The 22,145-nt window shown below is 37.1% G+C and overlaps 1 protein-coding gene across 1 annotated transcript in view; it reads left to right on the top strand.

The window, feature by feature from the left end:
• SUCLG2 (succinate-CoA ligase GDP-forming subunit beta) overlaps positions 1-22,145 on the top strand; it is a 112,824-nt gene that overhangs the window by 33,401 nt on the left and 57,278 nt on the right. Inside the window, exons 3-4 of the mRNA XM_035337725.1 lie at positions 18,035-18,134; positions 18,263-18,353. Coding sequence (XP_035193616.1) covers positions 18,035-18,134; positions 18,263-18,353 — 191 coding nt within the window. The remainder of the gene's footprint in view (positions 1-18,034; positions 18,135-18,262; positions 18,354-22,145) is intronic.

Below are 22,145 nucleotides of genomic sequence, written 5' to 3'. Positions count from 1 at the left end.
TAAAGATACCTTACTGGAAAGTTATTTTACAGTTTTGGGATGAAAACAATTTGATGTATTTTCATATTTCATGTTGTCCATTTTCCCAACAAGTCCCCTGATTCTCTTGTGTTCATACATCTTTGTGTCTGTTTTATGAATTTGAATGTTATGTATTCTGATTTATGGCTATTTTTTTTTACACCTTTTGACATCAAGTATCCTGTAAATAGTGATACATACAAACTTCTATAGAGCTCACAAAGAGTTCCTTTAGAAAACTCCAGGCTAATGAAGACAGGAAGTAAACCAGTCAGATTAAATACTAGAGAGAGATTTTTAAGGGCTATGTTCAGAGGTAATTTAACAGGAGCACATCACTGAAATAGTCGGAGAATCATAGAACGGTTTGGGATGGAAGGAACCTTGAAGGTCATCTAGTTCCAGCCCCCTGCCATGGGCAGGGACACCTCCCACTAGACCAGGTTGCTCAAAGCCCCATCCAGCCTGGCCTTGCCTATATGATAGGGTACATTACATTGCTTCCCACAACTAACGAGTAATTACTGCAGTTAACAGCAGGCAAGGTAACATTAATGGTGTGTTCTCGTCTCTCTATGAATTGTTTTAGCTACTTAAAATCCCTCCTCTTCTGTATTAGGTAAATTATATCACAGGAGATGTTCTGGGAGTATGCTGTGACCACTGTTTTACAAATACATATTTTATACTCGTGGAGTTTGTACGTTCTCCAATAGAAGGTCTGAACGTGATCTCAAAGTGAGAAGGCTGCAGAGGAACAGACGGCAGAAGCATGAACAAAGCATCATGCAAAAATTCTGACTTGTAGAGAAAAATTGCCCTATTCCATAGCTGACACTTCAATAAAATCCAAAACTATTTTCTGCAGTGTAGAAGGAAGTAGTAATATACTGTAAAGTTCTTTTTCAGTAGTTACCTCTTAAAATTCGTAAACCAGGCAGACGTGACTGAGTGACTGCGCAAGAGTTGCAAAGTCTTTTTTTTCATTTTTTTCTTCCTTTCAGAGCAACTTGCTGCCCTTAAGCTAATAAAATATTAACCAGTTTTTAATAGTTTATAAGATGTTAGGGAATTAATCTGTTTTAGGGGATTCATAGCAGGGGCCGTGGGATTGATGCTTAGGTCTCTCAGCTGGACCATGGCTGTAAAGATCGTGTATAGATACGATCCTCTGCTGCTGACAAGTTCAGCACAGATTTGATTCACGGTCTTGCTCATCTGAAGCTGAGCAGTAGCTGAATGGCATCGTGCATAAATGTGAACATCTGAGATGTACTTGCTCACCTGTTATGTCAGTCCCTCTGCAGGTTCAGCACAGGTTCAAAACTCGTAAATCAGCTGCACGTTCTTTGTCTTTGCACACACAGTTGTTGCTTATTGCAATTTTAATTTTTTAGCCTGAAAAATTCCCTTGATGTGTGAGTAATTGAGAAAGCTGCAAATTTTGGAATTTCATAGGGCTGCTCGCTCATGGAGATGCTTGGACTGTGCAGTTTCATTAAAATACATAGAATTCAAGTTCCAAGCATAATACCTACTTGCAGAGTCCCTGCAGAGCTCATCTTGCAGTAAGCCTAAATGAAACTCAGCGTTGCTGATTTCAACGTCATGTCGATATGCATCTTTCCCTGTAAATGCTGACTGCCAAATGAGAAGCTAATGCCTCCCTGTTGCCCTTGCATCCATTTTCGTAGGCCAACTTAATGTTACGCAATCTGGAAAACTCGAAATCTGAGTGTAACGTATATGGTTATATCTTTGCTAAGAGATAGTGACTGGAGGTTGAGATGCGAATGCTCAGCTGCTGGAACTGGTGAGCAGGATGTGTGCCTGCCCTCAAAGGGCTAGGGAAGATCTACTCAGGACAGGATGGTGCATGAGGAAGACAAGTAAGCTTCTAAATAAGGTCAGCACTAATAATATTTGAGACTTGCATTTGTGCCTGGTGGATGTAAAAAGTACCTTTTTTGTAACTAAATTTGGTTGTCTTATGCATTTTCCTTGTTGCAGGATTTAAAGAGCAGGATCACATAGCTTAAGGAGACTCACAGTTTGTATTCCTTGGGTTTAAACTTCTCAGTGGTTGGCCTTGCCACAGACTGTTTGGTCACAATTACACAGCATTTGGTATGCTCTCCACTGGACTGTTCTGAATAGAGTTCTGTGTGACAAATCAAATGCCGAATTGATTCGAACAAAATGCTTGGGCAAAGCTGTGTAAGCCTTCCCAAACTCACAGCAAAAGAGAGATTAAAAGGACTGGAGCAATCAAGGGGAACAGCTGGATGGCTGCACGCTGAAGCCTACCACAGGCAGCAGCTTCTCGTGCTTCCGAGGGGGCAGTTGTGAGAGCGTGTCCTCAGCTTTCCTGGAGCTTCGAGGGCAGCTCAGCAGTCTGTGAGCGCTGGTTTCTTCAAGCATCTCAAGAATGCATGCAGATACCACAGCAAGTTTGCAGTCCACTGGAACCAGTAACACCTGTGGGTGTTAGGGTTTTTTTTTGTTTTCTGCTAATATCAGCACTTTATTCTGAAATGCAAGTTGTAAATGCAATTGAAAGAATTAATAATTAATTCAGTAATAAGTATAAAATATATATTTAATAGTTAAACTATTAATGTACACAATATTTCTCATTTAATGATCAACTGCTATTGGAAGATGATGATGGATGGTGTTACTACCTGCTGCAAGATATCCGGGGGTCTTGCTGAATGCATGGTGGTTATGGGAGAGCTTCAGAACCTTTAGTGAAGTTCCAAGGTTTATCTCAGAATTGTGTGAGAGCATGAAATGGAATACAACGTGTTGTTTTCTAGAAGTCATTGCTTCCTTTGGTGACTGAAGATTGTTCTTAAAAGGAACCATAACTATATCCTGTCTTCAGTGAGACACAGACGAATCTCGCAGCATTTGAGATTAGCACAGCTGTTCTGTTCGCTTTACTTGCATTTTACTAGAACTGTAAACCAGTGAGTAAGATCAGGAGCTTTTGTACAGTCTAGTGCTGGAGATCCATGGCTTTGAATAAAGCTCACAAAAGCTCAGTTAAAGAAATGCAAACCTAGAGCTGGACAAAACTATGCTAGGATTCAGAGAGGATCTAGGATAGCTGGACAAAACTATGCTAGGATTCAACTGGTAAAATACAAAAAAAAAAAAAAAAGTGTATGGATCTTAAAGTGAGGAAGACAAAACCATCAATGTGAACATCATATTTTTTTCCAGCAAAAGACTCCACAAGCTGAAGAATCACTTTAACAGCCTAGACCAGGATGAAACTGCAAGCCATAGGACCCAGCAGAGCTCTGGGAGGACAAGTTTAACACCAGGAAAAGGGGTAGAAATTAAGAAATACACATACAAAAATTCTAATTGTTTTATTATTGAAACATTTTTGTATATAGATTTTCATTTTTTCTGGAATAATCACAAAGTTTTGATTAGACTATCCAAATTATGCATATACTGGCAATATGGTCTTGGCTTTATACTATCCATATAAATTGGGCTTTTCTCTTTGCCCACAAGCAACATTTTGATCATAACATTACTAGTAACCTAGGTTGATGCAAACAGCTAATGCGCATGCCTGCTGCTTTCCTGAAGCTCAGCGTCTGTAGCTGCAGAAGGTTTCTGAGGTGTGTGCAGGAGGCCAATATTGGGAATTTAAGCCCCTCCTTTTTTAAGAAACCACAGTCAGTACACTGAGAGCATTCCCTACTTGAAAATATTTTTTACGAGAACAAACGGATAGTTTCTTTTGTATATAAATAAAGAAATAGGCTTATGTGGGGGAGTGAAGGATCTTAAATAAAATATTGTCCTTTTTCTACCTCAGTTCAACAGGGAAAATCAATTTTTGTTTTTTCAACTGCAAAGAAAGATCAAAAGGAAAAACTGACAATCTAAACAAAGGGCAAGGTGATATGGGCTGCTTGCACTCCTGTTCCCTGGTGTGCTTCACGCAGGCGTTTTTCCAAGCAGAATACATTTAAGGAAAAATCAAGTTGTTGATTTTTTTTTTGTGGTGGTGGTGTGTTTTTTTTTCCATCTGTATCAACAAACTTAGTAGTAAAACTGATCTGAATAAAGAAGTCAAAAAATGCTACTTCATTATTAATTTTGTGGACTTATTTTGGCTCTAATATAGGCAATAGTTCTCAGATGTGTCAGGTACTCATTACAGAATACTGCCATCATAAGAATTACCATTGATTTTACTTCTCAGGAACTGGCCAAAGCTGTGCATTTTTTGCATTTTAAATGCTTTGCATAATCCATTACTATTCAGTCCCATGTGCAGCTAGGATATTCTTATTCTTACTTAAATGCCTTGCTGGGTGCATACTTGCATCGTCATATAAAAGCTGTGTTGGGAAACTTTATAGAGATTGGCTTTTCTGCTTTGTATTGAATCATATTTTTATTTTTAATAGTAAAACGTGATTTATTCTTAGAGGCACATATTTACAAGAGGAGGATATTAAATTGTCAGCAGGAAAAACAGAAGTGTGTGAAAGCTATCCTCTGTTGAAAAGAAAAAAAAGCCCCGAACAGAAAAACAACTTTGATGACCTTTTACAAAGTGTATTAATTTTCTGCATAAACTACAGATAAAGAGATGTGGTAAACTTTTTGCTCAACCTGTGAGTTTGGAAAGTGGATTTTTTTTTTTATACTGTGAAATGCTGCAGCGAGAAGTAATTTTTCATGTATATTTTGTACATAAATGGGTCTGGCAACATGCTTTTAGGACCCTATGATTTTAGGACCCTAGAGATTGTAAGGTGCATGTTCAACTGTATGGCTGAATTGCTTTGTTGGGTAGTGAATACTAGAAGTAATTAATTGATCTTACTACTTGTATTATTTCTTTATAATAATTCAGCATGTTTGAGAGTGTAAGAAATGCCAACCAACTACAAGTTAAAAATAATAAAAACTTTTTTTTTTTTTTAAAAAAAAGTGACTAATGTTTTTCCAATTTTTAGTGTGGGTTAGTATATAGACAATGCTTTTGTAGCCAAACAATGCACTAGTTCAATGGATGCTATAAGCTTAAAAAATAGACAGGCTGATTCTGACTTCAAGTGCATCTTTGCAGGAAAATACTTCTTTAGTATATTTTTTTATGTTTGTATGTTTGTGTCTATACCCATGCAGGCAGAACGTGTTCAAGTTTGAGACTCCCTCCTTTGGCATGTCTTGGCATGGTAAAGGTGCAAGTATCTATCTACAGAATGCTCATTTCAAATACAGATGGTCTGAAGTTTCAAAACCAACAATTTTAGCTGGCAGCTCTTGGGTATTTTGGAGAGTGTTTTCAGAGAAGGATACTCTGCACTGTAGCATTTGAAAAACAGAACCTTTTAAAAATGCTTCCGAATTATTGTCACAGATTACGAGTGTTTTATAAAGTTTAGTCTCTTTTTTTTTTTTTTTTTTTGATCCAGACTTGCTCAAGCACTGAGAAGCTCCATGTCAAGTCAGGTGTGTCCAAGGAAAGCTTTGAAAGCAAATCCATAGACCTTACATTTGAGTGCCTGTGTAATAGCTTTACAGGCTGAGGTCAATATTATAAGCAATAGAAGTCTGGCTGTGTTTGATTTATGTAGGTTTTGAACCACTTTAAAGCCGCTCGTAGTTTGTTAAATGCAGAATTAAATCTTAATTTTTGATGACTGTTCTGACTTAGGTGAATGATAAGAAGCCATGCAGAAAAATGGTAGTAGTAATGAAATGTGCGTGATCTTCTTACTGCTCATTTGCAAGATTTTTCTTTCTTTGTCTATTTGCTTAATTGATTGTGTAACAGGATAGTTCCTTGGAGATGTCGACAGAAGGCTGCCAACTCTATAACCACTGAGTCTGCGGTGTCACAGGAGTGGTATTGCAGTACTTCATCACTTCGCTCCTTGGACAGAGGAGCAGAAGGTTGCAGTAGCACTCTGCTGAAAGTAATCCACTCTTAATATTTAGTTTTATTTGTTGCCCTGTTTCTTTCATTAGGCTAGGAAAGTTGAGAGCTTCATGAAAAGTTTATTGCATAGAGCACACATCACTAATGTGGATGGCCAAGGTCAGAGCCTTAGGTGGCTCGTTCTCTCCATCAACACCTTTTCTGCAGTTCTGCCTGAAGCGTTTCTCTAGAGCTGCACTACACGGAGCCATGAAACATCCCACTCCTAGGGGAAATTACTTTCTTTCACAGAATGGTTCAGGTTCTTCACTCTGATACTCTTCTCTTGCTTCTGTATTTCTTGTCCCTCTGCTGTTTTCCTGGGTTACAGGCACATGGACAGTGCTTTGTGCTCAGCTTTGTGCTGGGGATGGTGGACCTTTATGCCTTGTTCTCTCTTGTCATTTGCTTTATTATTATTTTTTTTAATATCTATATATTTTTTATTTTTATCCTAGTCTTTTGGGATACACTACAGGCTGCCTTGAAGGGTGGATCATTTCATTTTACACAAGCCATTATTCTGTGACAAACTAGGGCTTTATTTAAAACTGTTTCATTTCTAATAATGTTTTCTATGCTGAAAATCAGGCAATTTTTGATATTTAAACTTCGCTGCAGGCTACCAGCAAGCAGGGCCTAACCTCACTTTAGTTGCTGCTGCTTAAAAAGTTCTTTTAGCAGATGCAGATGTGGTTCTGCAAGAGTCAACTGAGGTAATATCACAAAGGTAGTTTGTGTTAGTTGAAAGAAAGGTTGTGATTGTAGTTGTTCATTTTCAGAGAAATGGTGTTAAGAGAAAATTATTGTGTGTTATCTGATTTCATTTCTCATGTATTCAATATGTTCATCTTTCAAATTGTAGTCTAGAGGCTGTGTATCCGATTTGCTTTGAAGAAAAATCTGTTGATATCAGAATGGCTACATTTGTGACAGATTTGATAAAGTCTTCCCTTCTGAAACAATACAAATTTGGGTATAAAAAGGAGGAAAAAAATAGATTGTGTTAGAAAAGGAAGAGTCAAGAAAGAAAATAATGATTTAGATTCTTGTGGGTTTCTTTAGGATGCGTGCTAGAGATAACACTTCTTGGGGGGGAAATTAGAAAATGATGAGTTTGGTTGATAATTACTTGCTTTAAATGAAATCAATTACTTATCATTAAAATGTCACTTTGGGGTAAATGACTGTACAGCAAGACATACATTTTTAGTAGCAGTTTTGTCAGTAATTTAGCAAGTAAAATGCTGCTTTCCAGTATTTCTTAGTAGCTAAAACATTAATGATGTTTGTAATACATCACTGATAGATATACAAAGAATAATTTCTATATTGCATTTAATGTTTTTTTTTTTTTTTTTTTCCTGGGGGGGGGGGTGTAATGCAAAACCATTTTTTCTTTTTACTATGGAATTCTTAAAAGTCAACTGTTGGCATTGTATTACTTTTCTATGCTTGGGACCTTTCTATGGAACTTTTAAAAGCAATGCTGAAGAGCAAAAGGGATGAATTTTTAGGACTGTAGTTGAGGTAGTGTATCCTGTTAAAAAGCTGTAGTTCTCTACTTACAAGGAACCATCTGTGGAGCGCTGTTTCACAGCAAGGTGGTAGCCAAATTTTCCATAGTACTGTGTGTTGTATCCTAACTTTGATCGAGTCATGTAAACCACGTTGCAAGTTGTTGAAAATCTAAAGCAAATACGAGTATGAAATACCCAGTAGAATAGCAAGGAAAGAAAACACAAGCAGTGGGCCATGTGAGTTGACTTGCCTCCTGGTATGTATGTTTGCTTCAAGCGTATCAACTGCTAAATATATCTTTCCAGGAAAAAAGATCCCATTCCCAGGGATGGCTTTCCGGTGTCTCCAGCAGTGTGCCTACAAGATCAGTGACTGAAACCAGATTGACTAATACAGAATTTGAGATCTTCACAATAATGGAGGTTCACAAATTGCTCCATCACGAGCTTTGTACAAAAGAGCAACCCATTTCTTCTGCTGTAACATATTATCTAGATGTATATATGGACTTGCGGCAGCCCTTTCAAACTGAGAAGAAAATACAGTATGTCTGGTGTGATGTGGGTTGGTGAGATACGTTAGGCCCACTTAGGTGTAGTGTGTTTTGGCAGTGCAGATTTTGGGAAAGGATCGTCATACTTGCAGGCAATATTGTTGAGCGTTCTCTAATAGCTAAACTTAGTGGTTTTGTATACAAAATACTATCTGTAGGTTTGTTTATATCTGTCTACTCAAGGTACACATTCCGAAGTACTATAGTATTTTCAGTCAGACCTGTAAATTTCTTAGGTATGTATGTTTCTTGCTCTGAGTACTTTTAGGTTATATTAGTATTAACTAAAGTTACAGGGTTGACATTAATTGAATATTATTGCATTATGCAAACAGCGGTTACCTTTAGATCATTTTAAATAAAATACACAAAGGAGAAGTTTTTTTATTTTCTTTTGTCCCTGCAATTACCATAATTTTTATATTCTGTACTTTAGAACATGAATATTCCATTTTAAGTTTTTAGATTAATGAAATCTTTATGCTGGTAGATCTACATATATGTGTGTATATAATATATATATGAAAGCAGTGCTTAGACTGTTACGGGGAAAAAAATTCCTGTGAGTATGAATTTGAAAGGATGTTAAATTTTCTTCTCTTTGGCTTATCTTCAGTATAGCCTCAAAATATCTTTCCACAAAAGATGAATTTGACAAAATTGCTCTCTTGAGAATCGACAAAGATCACAGTGTACAGTACTTTTGAATGCAGTAATTCAGCAGATTTAAAAATAGGTATATTTAGAAAGGAATACAGTCCTCTCGACTTTAATACGTTGATGTCTAAGTTTTTGATATATTTTCTTCCTATTGCTCTTTGTTTAGCAAAATCTCTTGTTAATATTGTCCCCAGGAGATGTGCAGGTGATAAGAATCATTTATATGGTGAGTGAACGTGTTTGGATCTGCCTGTGCCAGTGGTGAATGCTGCTTTCCAGAGCTTTCCAGCTACCCAGGGCTAGCTTGTGCTCTGCAGCCTGGGTGCTCATGAGAAAAACAACAAAATCTCTCTGCCCATCAGTTTGACTTGCAGTAGTAGGGGTAATAAAAGCAGTTAACCAAGGTGCTTCTAAGGAAACCTTCCCTTCCCATATGCAGGTCTTACTCCAGAAGTGTCCAGTGAGGAAGGTAGCCAGCTCTGCTATCTCCATTTTACAGTAAGACACGTTAAGAGTTTATCTACCTTTGGGTACACAAGCAGGAGTCCCGTATCTAGTTGCTTTACGATTAGCACCGACAGAAGGTGTTACAAGGGTCAGAGAGAAAGAAGGGGGCTGCTAAGGGATCACTGGGATGATCCCTTAAGTTTCATTTACGTGGGAGTAGAATAGTTCCTCAGTTACAGTCGCATGCCTGCGTTGGATAGTGTGAATTGCTGGAAAAATAGTGGGGTCCTGCACTAAGCATGCAGGCTCCCAGATCCCGGCACGGATGGGACTTTGCTGCCTGGCAGAGCTCTGCAAATGTTTGTGCCTGCATAGGATCAAAGCTGTGAACAAACCCATGCAATGGGTGTAGAGGAGTATCAGAATCAGAACATGCACTGAGGTACACAGATCTTTGTACAAGCTGTTGTTATGAAATTGCAGTTGCAAAAGAGAGCCTTAATTAGGAGCTTTGAGGCATATATTGTGATTAATTGTAATATCCAGGGTTAGCATGGACTGGAAATGTGTGAATGGGGAAGAAGCTGAGGAAGTGCTTGGATCCTCCTGGACAGCTGCAGACATTCCAGAGCTTCATTTCCTTTGTGCCCTTGTGCCCATATGTATTTTTATGGTGGTGTGGGTTGGTGGTTTGGGTTTTTTTGTGCATAAAGATTAGAAAATAACTTTTAATTGTTACTTATGAAGCACCATATGGCTTTGTAATTTTGGCCATCCATAGAATGTGAAAAAAAAAAAAATGGAAATCACACTCAAAAATCTATTATTAAGCTAATCGAGCTAACAGCTTGTCCAGTGTCCTCGTACAGTGTATGTTGTGACTGTGTATAGTAACAAGCAGCTCTTTATAAATCCATGAAGAAAACTAAAGGGACAAACAGAAGCTAAGACAAGAAGAGAGACTGCGTATATTAGTACAGTGCATGGTCACCAATATTGTTAGCTCAGCTAGGAAGCTGCTCGGTAAAATTAAGGACACTGAGTGTTTAAACAGCTGCTTTACAGTGTGATATAAATCATTAATATTATTCTTCCACCATCAAAAACTAAAGGCTTGTCCCAGGGGATAAAAAGTTTTTATACCATCTTCTACATTCTTCTTCCTTTGTAAAGCTAATCAAATGGAAACTTAAGTGATGGTGGTGATGTTGCAGTTGTCTTTATATTTGTTCGTGGTTTTTTGTTTGTTTGTTTGTTTGTTTTTTTACAAGGCAAATTCCCTTGTTTCTTGCCTAAGTTTCCTATTTTATGCTTCCTATTTAAAAATACATTGTACTACCACTCTTTTATGCTTAAAAGTAAATTATGGAAGATCTAATATATGTTCCCCAGTTTTTATGTTTTCTACATTAAGTACAAATTTTTTAAAGTAATCTCTCCGGTTCAGTAACGGATACAGGAATTAGAATCAGTTGAAAAAGGCTTTTTTTTTCTGGCTTGTCTGCCTTATGCCTTATACATAATCACAAAGAATAAAGTTCTGAAATCCTTCCAGGAAAACAGGTGTGAGTATTGTTGCAGTTAGGGGCGAGAGCGGTGTTGGTGCTTAATGACTGCTTGACTTCAACACTACAGATTGCATGAAACCTGTTCTCTGCATTGCATTAAAACAAATGGAGTTACGGAATTCAATCAAGAATTTAGGACACAGTTAAACTGCCTGAATCTGCTAACTTTGAAATATGTTATATATATATGTATTTTAAAAGCTAAATATTTTCAGGATACTTTGGCAAGGGAAACTTGAAATCCCTGGAAACTTTGACAGGTAAAGAAACTAAGAAAACTGTAAGTAAATTTGTTTCACGGTAACTCTTATTTGTACTTCAGGCAAAAGTGAAATGTGGAGAGGAATAACTTGCTAAAAATCAGGTAAAATGATGAGTTTTTAATTTTGGGTGTTTTAAGAAAGATACATTGCAAGATTTCTAAGTATAAGGAAAACGGGTAACTTCAAAGTCCATATCTGATTATTGAACCACACAATTTTGCATGCCCAAATTTCTAATAAATCTCACTGCATACTAACTGATGAGACTGAGGTGCTTTCATGATGGTGTCAGGTAATAGGGAATGACAACTGATACACAGCAAAAGGATTCGTTACTTGCTTTTGCAGTTTCTTAGACTGAAATTCCTCCAAAGAGGAGAAAAATGTTTTAATGTGCAAATTACAAAGAATATTAGGAAGTCATAAAGAACAAAAATGGTGGGATAATGCCAGAAGAAAATACACTTGTGTGGATTTTTGTTTTGTTCAGTATGTACTACACAGGATGCTGCAAGAGGGCAGGCTGATGTTGCAGGCTACAGAACGTGTCCTTCTCTGTTTTACCTGTAGAATGGATGTTGTCTGAGAGCTGGAAGAAAAAGCTTTTGCTAGTTCTGTCAATAGACTTCAGTGCTCTTCCACCACATGAAGAATTTGTTCCCCCTCTGATGGATTTTTCAAACCATGTCTCCTCTTGTGTTTGTAAGAGAAGATGACAGGTAGTAGTTTGTCTAAACCCTGGGTCTGTTCCAGAGCAAAATTACATTAAAAATAATGAGAATTTAGGTTGAAAAGAGAAACTTGTAAAGGTTGGCAAATTATCAGAAACAAGATTTCTGATAAAATTTTAAACATGCACGTACAATGAAAGAATTTTAATGTGAAAACTTTGCTTTGGATCCCTGCCTCGAGGTGCATATTTTTGCCTGCTGCTGGATGTAGTGAGGTTCTGTTTGCTATATAAGTAATTTATCAACTTTAATTTAAATATAAGACGTGTGATTGCTTTTACTTTGAGGTTTAAGAGTGCACTATTAAGAGTGAGCTTTAGCTTAGTTGATTTTATCTAGCTTTAAAATTTTTATCACCGGTGAAGTGTGTAGTAATGGTTATGAAAGCAATTAATAACAGCACTGACAGAATCAAGAGACTGACTAATTTATCATTATAGATTTTAATGAGGCTTATAATCTAGCAATAAATATACAATATATTCAAAAGCGTGGAGTCATGAAAAGGATGATTTATTTAACTTTAAACCAGTCTGAAAACCAAAGGTTGTAGAAACTAGATGTGTAAGAACATAATTCTTTTCGGTGTTACAGAGCGGAAGGATGGAAATAATAGAAGAAGGGAGTTAAGTTTAAAAGAAGGGCAGGGGGGAGCACAAATCAGTTGTGCAATTCATTCTGAAGATGCTGAAGCACACCAGTAGTTTTGTAGTTGTGGGATGAATCTTGTTGTGGACAGCTTCCATTTCCCGTCTCGATCTGCTTCCTTGGCAGGGTGTAGGAGCCTCTCAGACGTCCCTGCAGTGCTCAGGAGTTGGGGGGCAGCAGGAGCGGTAGCAAGAATTGCTCCATGGGAAAAGCTGTCTCAGATTTCAGAGGAAGTTCATGAAAAGTGGCACAAATACGAACAGTTCTTATGGCAGCTTTGGGATTCACAGTTCAATCTGGGCATTATGCTTGATTATTGTTTTTAAACATTATCATTCATCCTTACAGCTTTTATTCTTCTCTCTTCCTTCTTGTGCTGGCATAAGTATACCAGTGTGTGTCTGGACAACAGTGTTTTTAAAGAATAGTAAGCACCTGGCAGGATCCTGCCTAAGCAGTGTAATGGGATGCCTGAAACTTGGGAAAATAAATTAAAGCTGGTCTTTCCCAAAGGGAAGTTAGAAACTCCTGTAGTGGTAGTTTAAGTGAGAAAGACAAAACTAGCAACAACAAAAGAGGACAGATGAGACCCAGAAAAGTAGGTTTTGTTACTGAAAGGGAAAGTTTTTACTGTTGGATCAGCTAGAGATAGGAAAAAAAAATAAAAAAAATAAAATCCAAACCCCAAATTTGACTTTACAAGGGGAACTCTGTGTTGTGCAAGACAAGCTTTAAACTGCAGAGGTGCAGCCTGGGGGAGGCTATCCAGAATCCTTAGCAGGCACTCTGCATTTGAGGTTTTTCCATCAGCACTGATGGGGAAACCAAAGGAGGAGCAGAATGTAGGCATTGTGGGTTTTGGTGATGCTTTGGTTCTTGTGCTGTCTGAAGTGAGGTGTAATTGCAGTCAGAAAAACTTCAGGAATGTCTTGCTTATATTCATCAAATGGGGGGTGGGAGGGAAGGACAGGAGGGAGCAGTGTTATGGGAAGGGAAGCTCTGTTTTAGAAAATCAGAAAATCTGTGAAAGCTTGTTGGGAACTGGTCATCCTGTGGGCATCCCAGCCAGTCCTTATTGGAGTAATATTATAGACAGTCATGAAAAAGATGGTCATTAAAGCTTGACCAGGCGATGGGAAGCTTGAGGTTGCACATGTCCAAAGGTAACAATGCAATTTCTGTTCCTCAGAGGAGTTTCACTGGGTAAATGCATTATTAGGTTGTCCTCTGCCTCCTTCTGGAGGTAGAGAGTTTGAAGCTGCTTGCAAATGGAAGTACCCGTCTAGCTCTCTCCGTACTTTGGGAAGGGGGGGTGCCCAAAGAGCTCTGCCCTACATTCAGCACAGCTCAGTGATACTGGGCAAAGAAAAGTGGGTAGCAGAGTGGTTGAAATTAATACTAGCCAAGCCCCGCTGTGGCTGGGGTTGTTTCGGGCGTATTGAAGGATGGAGGAGTCTTACTGACCCCTGCTGCCTTTGTGGATGGGCTCTCATGGGTTTGTGGGCTCCGTGTTTGTGCTTCTGTTTGGGTCAGTAAGGAGTTGCTGTGTCTGTGAGATGTTAATTTTACATGTCCTCAGTTTGTCTTCATTGCAGTGTTCCCATGGCACTGGGTTACTTCCATCTCTTTTGCAACATGTCGTACCTTGTAACAAGAGGGATGCCTGGGTTTGGCCCGTCTCTTGTCATCAGCTGCCTTACACTGGGGTAAAAATACATGAATGTAATACTGAATCTGGTTCTGCATTTTTAAGAGGTGCAAACGCTAATTAATTTTCCCAGAACCCCTGCAGATAGAGAAGCTGAGCTGCAGAAAGTTGGTGGTGAGACAGAGATGTGATTAGGATTTTGTATGAGACTGCCTCCCATTCAGTCCCATGCTCTAATTCTGCAGCGTGTGATGCCTTGCCAGCGTAGTCCCAAGTGCACTGCTACATTTTTTTTGTTGTTCCTAAGCAGGCAAGAGTGAGGCTTAATACTGTGCTATCTTGCATTGTCTATTCTGTACAGTAGTTTAATTTTGGTAAGCTACAGCACGTGTTAATGTAATTTTTAACATGCCTAATTTGCTGTCACACAGTCATATCAATAATAATGGTAAGTTGTTCACAGGTAATAAATTAGTGTACCATATAACAGGTAGAACTATGGTTCTCAGGATATTGTTTCATGATGAAGAATTCAGTAGTTAAATATACACAGCAGTGGGCTGAGAACAAGCTGTTCATTTTTGCTGCAAGCAGTACCAGTGGACCAGAGTAATCATAGCTCCCCAAAGCAGGACAGATTTTATTGATTCTAAATAGGCTTTCATTATAGAACCGAGTCTGTTGCAGTCGCGAGGAGGATCTCTGCCGTTGGTATCCACAACGCTGACTGAAGGGAAGGAGATTTATTGTTCGGTGCAATGTAAAGAATGCTTGTGCCTTGGAGTTTTGTATTCTGTTCTGCCGAAACAACAACAGAATTTATTTCAAATAGAAGTACTTAAGTCTTTTTCCTATGGCATTAGTTTAAATTTGTTAGAAATGTAGTTGGACCCAACTACAGTTGTGAAATCTTAAACCCTGAGGACAATTCTGAGGACTGCTGGTCTCGCTTATTTAATCGCTTATTTAATAAAGCATCTGGCTTAGGAACAAGATATATTTTTGCTCCATTTTTTAAAGGAGACTCTTATCATTTTTTCTGTAGGGTAATGTAAAATTAGCATGTGTGTGTATATATGATTCAGTTAATAAACTGTTAAGTCTGAGATATTAATGTGTCCAAGTTAAAATTAGTTAAGAACACATGCTGTTACCAGAAATGCGTCATTAATCTGCAAGGAGCAGTTTGCAAGTATTTGCTGCTAAGTTAGTGGCACTTAACAGTCTTTTTGTATTATTTTTAATTTGAAAGAAATTTTTAAATCTGTGACAACAAATCTATATGTGCTCAAGAAACAAGCTGTGTTTTGTTTGTTTGTTTGTTTCTAATTTTACACAAAGGTTTATCAGTCAATGGACATAAACAGAAGTTCATTGGAGCCCTAATTATCAAATGCAATGCTGTTGAAAATGTTGCACTCTACTTTATGGGGGTGTAAAGACATGTTGCTTGTGCTAGGTTCTCTTCAAATGCAGTATTTATAACCATACAATCCTTCCTTAACATTTTTCCAACCTTACTACAGCAGTTTGGAAGGGTGCTAATTGAAATTAATTACAGCTTTTTGTTTTCAATGAGTACAATATTGACTTTATATTCGGCTTTTTAGATTTTATGTATTTCTGTTAGAGCCTACAAATGAAGGTGAAGGTGAATTGCTTCATACATTCCAGCTTAACCTACGTTCTTCTTTGGGGGTAGACTTCCATAACATAATTGGGGAATTCAGGCAGGAGCTGGCATCAAAACAGCTCCATGTGAGTGTTTCAGGAGATCGGCTCTTTAAATAAAACGGTGATGTTAAGTAGTGAATCAACTTGGTAAGTACTGAATGATCAAGCCTAGTTACTATAAAATAAGATCTGGCTGGTTTACTTCATTTTACAGAGCTTGGGCAAATAACTATTGAATTAAATTGCTTCCTGTTGCTTTCCCCAGGGCAAGAAGAACCCGCTGTACCGTGCTCTGCTGAGCTACTATATTGATTAGTTCTTCACATCTAATCCTTACATGGCTATGCTTACTTTCTAGCGTGCTTATTTATGGTTTTGATAGTTGTTTTTCTGAAGTCATTATATTGCCTTGATAGTCCTCTAGTGGATTATAAAAACGTAGACATTATTTCCTTTCTTTACCTTAATTTGTTGTAGCCAAATGAAGATAATCAGCGCTCTGTAGCGTGCCAGTTAGGACTAAAAAGGCGTTGCTGGCCTAGCGATGGGTGGCCCAGGGGGCAATGATCACTGGCCCAGCTGACACCACGTAGCAATGACAACCAAAACTCATCCCAAAGCACTCTTGGGATGGTTGGCACCTAAACAGATCTAATTAAATGCTTACAGCGTCTATTAACGATACTGTATTAGATTCTTTATCACAGCAGCTATTGGGATTTTAGGGTTTGCTTCTGTAGATCAGGAAGTGATTTATACTTTTAATTCATCTTAATAATTTGTGTGCTTATAAAATACTTGATATAAAACTTTTTGTTGCATTTAAATTTCCTTGTTATCTGCCTTGGAGTGGCATGAATAATAGGGAGCTCAGAACATGAATATATTGGAATGCATGAAATACTTTCAAGGTGAAGGCTTTTAAGTTTCAGAGTGATATATGGCAGGTGTTACTGAATGGATTAACATCTGGAGGGATTTTGTCTTGAGAAGCTTGGGAATTGGGCGTCTCCTGGTACAATACCTCCAATAGCTATATTAAAAATACATTTCTGTCTTAATGTAGAAATTAGATTATATTTATTTTATAGTATTTTTTTCTGTCCTAATATCCACCTTGCTTTCTTGTTCCTGAAATGTATTATCCTCAAACTTTGAAATGATGCTGTTAGAACTGGGCTTCTCCAAAAATGACCTCATCCAAAAATTGTATTCAGTCATCTGTAAAACACTTATATCTAACACAAACCTAGAAAGCCTCTGTCTGTTTGACTGTAAGTATCTATATCCTCTGTGCCACTTAAGCACTAAGTCTGTCGATTTAATAACAAATTGCGATGTTTTCTTGCATGCTTACATCGACTGTTTTGATTCAAGGGGTGACCTCATCCAAACATCAGTAAAGTCAGTGATCCCTACAGACTTCAGAGAGTATTGGCTCAGTCACAAAACAACAATTTTATCCTTTAGGCCATGATTAATTTAGGACAGGATATGTTAATTTTAGGATCACAGACTTTGCAAAATACCTAGTATTTTTATTAGTATATTACCTAATTCTAAGAAGTGACAGTATTTGTTGCTGATAAACATCTTATAGCCACCTGGAAGATCTTAGTGGTTCAAGAAGCATCCATGGAGCTGCAGAGATCATGTTTTTTTTTTTTATTGTTTTTGTTTTTCCCATTTTTCTAGGTAAGGGTATGAAGATCTCTTCTGTTTGTAACATGTCTCAGTGCGATTACTTTTGTCACTGTCTTGCTCCACGTGTTACTGTTAAACTCACATTGCCAAAGCTTCAAATGATGTCTTGTCTCATGTGAAGAGGGTAACGTGTTTTCCCTTGCTGCATTTACCTGGTGATGCTGATTATCAGGTGTGAGGGGGATGAGAATTTCTTTTGTTATGACCACATCCATAGCCTGACTTTCATGTATTCAGAGCAAGGACTGGAATGTATTTTCCTTGATGAGAATTTCTGTTTTGCATTCAAGATAAAATACGGTTTGATTCGTGATTTAAAAAAAAATGCCAGAGTGTAAGCCATCAAACTGTATGCGGATTGGTTTGTTATGCAGGTTGTGTAGTGTTAGCAGCATGATTTTTATCTAAATAATGTCATATTTATCCAGCTGATAGTTACTATATTTATCCTTTAATCTCCATATTTTTTTCAAGGTTACTTTATAAAAGTAGTGAATTGACTTTCACTTTATTGCTCACCAGTTTTGAACTTTTCCTTGTTTTTAAACAATCTAACCAGGAAATACTTTTTAAACTTAAGCTAACAAGCTAAATAAATGACACACGATAGAATAGCATTGTGGTTCTTTCCCAGAGGCAAAGGAAATTGTTCTGAAGGCGCAGATTCTGGCTGGAGGGAGAGGAAAAGGTGTTTTCAACAGTGGATTGAAAGGAGGAGTCCATCTAACTAAAGAGTAAGTCTTTTTAAAATTGAAATAGTGTGAATTAATTGCTTTTGTGTTAATCTTTAAGCTGTTTACAACAGCTATTTGACTTTCTTTTAATATCTTTCAATAAGCTAACCTTTTTCCTTTGTTTGTAGCCCTAAGACTGTTGAACAGCTTGCCAAACAGATGATTGGGTACAATCTGTCAACAAAGCAAACTCCAAAGGATGGTGTGACAGTGAAAAAGGTAAGGTATTTGCCTCTTAAAAGCTGAGAACTGTGTTTAGCTGCAGCATGTATTAACATGCTGAGGTGTATGCCATAGATTTTTTTCCATTCCTTTTCTAATGTCAGATTTCCTTCATGTGGTTGTTGAAAGAAAAAAATACATTACACTTTTTGTATTTGTATGCATATGCTTTGTCTATCAAATTCAGCATACCTAGTTTCTCATAGCTTCATCCTTTATCAAATATATACTACATGCTAGCAGAACTCTGTATTGTATAGCTGTACAGGCATTTAGACTGTCTGCTAAGAGAAGTAATATATACACGATAACTTGCATTATTATTATCTTTAATTCCTTCACCGCTAACTTTGGGCAACGATCATTGAAGATAAAGACAGATGATTTTGCATGAGAATGATCTCAATATTAAAAAAATAGTCGTGATTGAAAGTATTTTGTTTTTAACATGTTGTGGATGCATGGTAAAATGTGGGCATGGTCATGGTTGAGTTGAGCTAGCGTGTTGTAATTAATTTTCAATTCAACATTCACTTCTAGCTTAGTACAATTCTCAAAGTCAGGAAATTCTAGCAATTACCTGCCTACTATATATGTTTTTATCTCTTGCTTTATTTGTCTGAACAAAGATCCTCAGACAGGTGCGTAGTCAAGACCCACACTGTATGTGATGCCAAGAGATAATTTGGCATGAGCTGAAAGGAATTGCAGTTCACTTTTTAATATATTATGAACAGCTTGGTATTAGCATAGAAGGGGAACACTTGTCTGGAAAGCTGCTATCTAATGAGGGCTGGAGGAAGGTGCTCAGGTGGTTCTTCTCTTGGGGAGCAAGGACAGCAAATTACCATCACTCATGGTAGGTGTTGTTAAAAAGAAATACTAGATATTAAAAAGAAGGAACAGTATTACTATTAAGGCATGTCTGTCAGAGATGGTGATAACACTAAGGTTATAAAAAAGGATATATATTTCCAATATTAAGGCACTCAGCTTTGAGAATTGTGTATTGTAAAAGCAGCTTGCCTTTATAAATTCTTTGGTTTTATTCTTTTCTTGTAGTTGAGCTACTTAAAATGCATCAATACAGGAAATTTCACTCTTTTGTCTGAGGGCAAGTCTATTCATTTATATGTTCAGTTCTGAAAAGGAAACATATAAGTTTTCTTTGAAATTGATAGAAATGAAAGAAAGGGGTGACTCTTGGGTATTTTTGAGTAATATTATTTAAAGGATTTATATTAAGATGGCTTCTGTATCACGTATAGAATAGCTATAGAAGATTTAACTTACAATAGCTTTCCTTCCCATCCCCATCTTTCTTGTATAAGTAACAGTCAAGAGTAAGTAGCAAGGGCATATATGAAGCCTAAGGTGAAGTTAGCGCTACTGAACTTCAGAGATTTATTTTGATGGCACAGGAAAGTAGCCTTGATAGTATATTTTTTCCTTTGAGCTGCATGAAAACTTTGCAGGAAATACTTTGTAAAAATACTTTGTAAGCGTTTTAATGCGGATTCATGATAAATCTGTATGATGCTTTTCACTGAGAGAAGCTGATCATTGTCAGACATTACATTCTGATTTTACAGTTAACTCTTAAAAGTCGAAGGCTAATTCATATGTTTATCACACATATATGTAACAAGGTAAAAATATGTTCTAAATAATTTTGGTGTCAAGATCTTGAGTCTTGGTAATTTATGGTAAGATCATATATCCTGTTTTAAAGTAATTAAATATATAACAGATTGGTTAATGGTATCCTCATTGTTTGTTAGAGAGTTGAAGAAAACCTGCTTAAAATGATGCATCTGTGTCATCAAAAAGATCATTCCTTGGGAAAAAAAAAAAAGTGTCTTTTAAAAACATCTATATTTCTCAAGTTTAGCCCATTCTAGGATGTTGAAGATAGTTAAAGGATTTGAGGCATTGATGTTTGCAGTATCAAGACTGCAGTGCCAAACACTGGAATTTTAATCAAGGGACAGACTACAGAAAGGTGAATAAAAATGGGTTTAGCTGTGTCTGGGCTGTCATTTAATGCAGTGGGCAGTTAGTAGTGCACAGAAAATGCCAGACAGACTCTTCATATTTGCTTAGAGGAGTAGGGAAATTGAGAATAGAAGGCAATTTTGTTCAGTTTCAAGGCATTTGCTCTCTCTGTGTGTATATGTAAGAATGCACATTTACATGTACTTAAAGAAAATTGCAGTTCACCCAGAAAAGGAAAGGCATATTTTTACATTTTTTTTGAACTTTTGGCTGTTTTTGAAAGTCTGAGGGAATTCTTACGTGTAAAAATAAGTAAATAAATAATAATTTTAAAGTGATTTTTATTTTTATTTTTCAGAAGGAAAATAGTTATTAAATCACTTTCTGCAAGGCAAACAATGGGTTAGTGTCAAGTCAGGGAATGGATGTCACCTTTTACATGTTTTTGTAAGGAAAGAGAAAAGATAGAATATTCGTACAATTAGAGTAATTATGGAACAGAAAATGGAGTTTTTAGATTGCTTTCTCAGCTTGTGCAGAATTTAAAGTGTGCTTGTGCTTTTTTAGACTGTTTCTTAAATAAATAGCAGGCTCCTTATTGACTTCGTAACTTGTAAGCTATTTTGAGTTTACATAAAATCCTCTTATGGCAGCTTGGAATTTGGAGAGCCTGGTTATCTGAGAAGACAGTCTTCTCTTATCATGACAACCTGATAATTTGCTACCTGTGTTTTCTCTCCAAGCAATAACGATTAACATTTTGAATATTTGATTCAGTATAAAGAGCTGTTACAGTTATCTTTGTGAAATTAGATGTGACTTAATTTTTTAGGTAATGATTTGTTTTTAAGAGGGAAAGCTTGAAGTTCTCGTGAAATTCTGAAGAAAATTTTTTTTTTTTTTTTTTCCCCAGGGCTCTTTAAATATAAATCTGATGTGGTAGGCTGGATAGTTTAAATATAAACCAGATGTGCTAAACTGGATACTTCTTTGCCATAAGCAAATAAACAAAATATCAGAAAAGTTAGGAGTTTGTAGATACAATTGCACCCTTTTCATTTTTCAACCTTTGTTCATTATGGGTTTGCTGTAGTTGCTTTAGTTTTGCCAGGTGAACAATGGGTAGCCTTTAACAAATAATATTTAATTCCAGTCTCCCTGTTTTTACTCTGCAGCAGAAAGGGAGGATGGTGAAGGAAAGTAACTGTTTTCATTGGGAGAAGTGAGAGATGTTGCACCATCTGACAACAATTTGTACTCTACAATAAGCTCGCCTATTACAGAGTAGACAGACTAGCAGTAGTTTTGTGAGGTAAGACAAGTATTTGGTGATGTTGGCATGGTTAATTAGTAATGGTAAGAAGAAACTTGGCTCTGAAGCAGCAGTGGAAAAGATACCTGATCTAATAATACATGTTCCACCTGCTGTGCTTGTAAACGTAGTCCTAAAGACTCATTGTGCTGATGCCCATCATAAGCCTGGCCTGGATCCTGAGCACTCTGGAAAATGAACAACTCTGACAAGTTCCAGTAGGACCAGGTGGTTTTGTTTGACCCGAGTCTAAAGCAAATAACTCACATTTTTCAGATGCATTGATGCAGGATACGTACGAAGGTGAAACCATTCATTCAGGTAAAAGGTCTAATAGCAACTCAAGGATGCTTTCCATATCTTTGCTTTTAATTTGATGAATTGTGGCAGGAGGCTGAACTATGTTTCTGAAGTGGGCTTTTAACATCCCTTTTATAGTAGTCTAAAATAGGCAGATGCTTTTAAGAGATATGGTAGTTTTC

This window comes from Oxyura jamaicensis, chromosome 12, assembly GCF_011077185.1.
Source record: "Oxyura jamaicensis isolate SHBP4307 breed ruddy duck chromosome 12, BPBGC_Ojam_1.0, whole genome shotgun sequence".
Classification (NCBI taxonomy): Eukaryota; Metazoa; Chordata; class Aves; order Anseriformes; family Anatidae; genus Oxyura; species Oxyura jamaicensis.
This window is presented reverse-complemented; position numbering and strand designations above follow the sequence as displayed.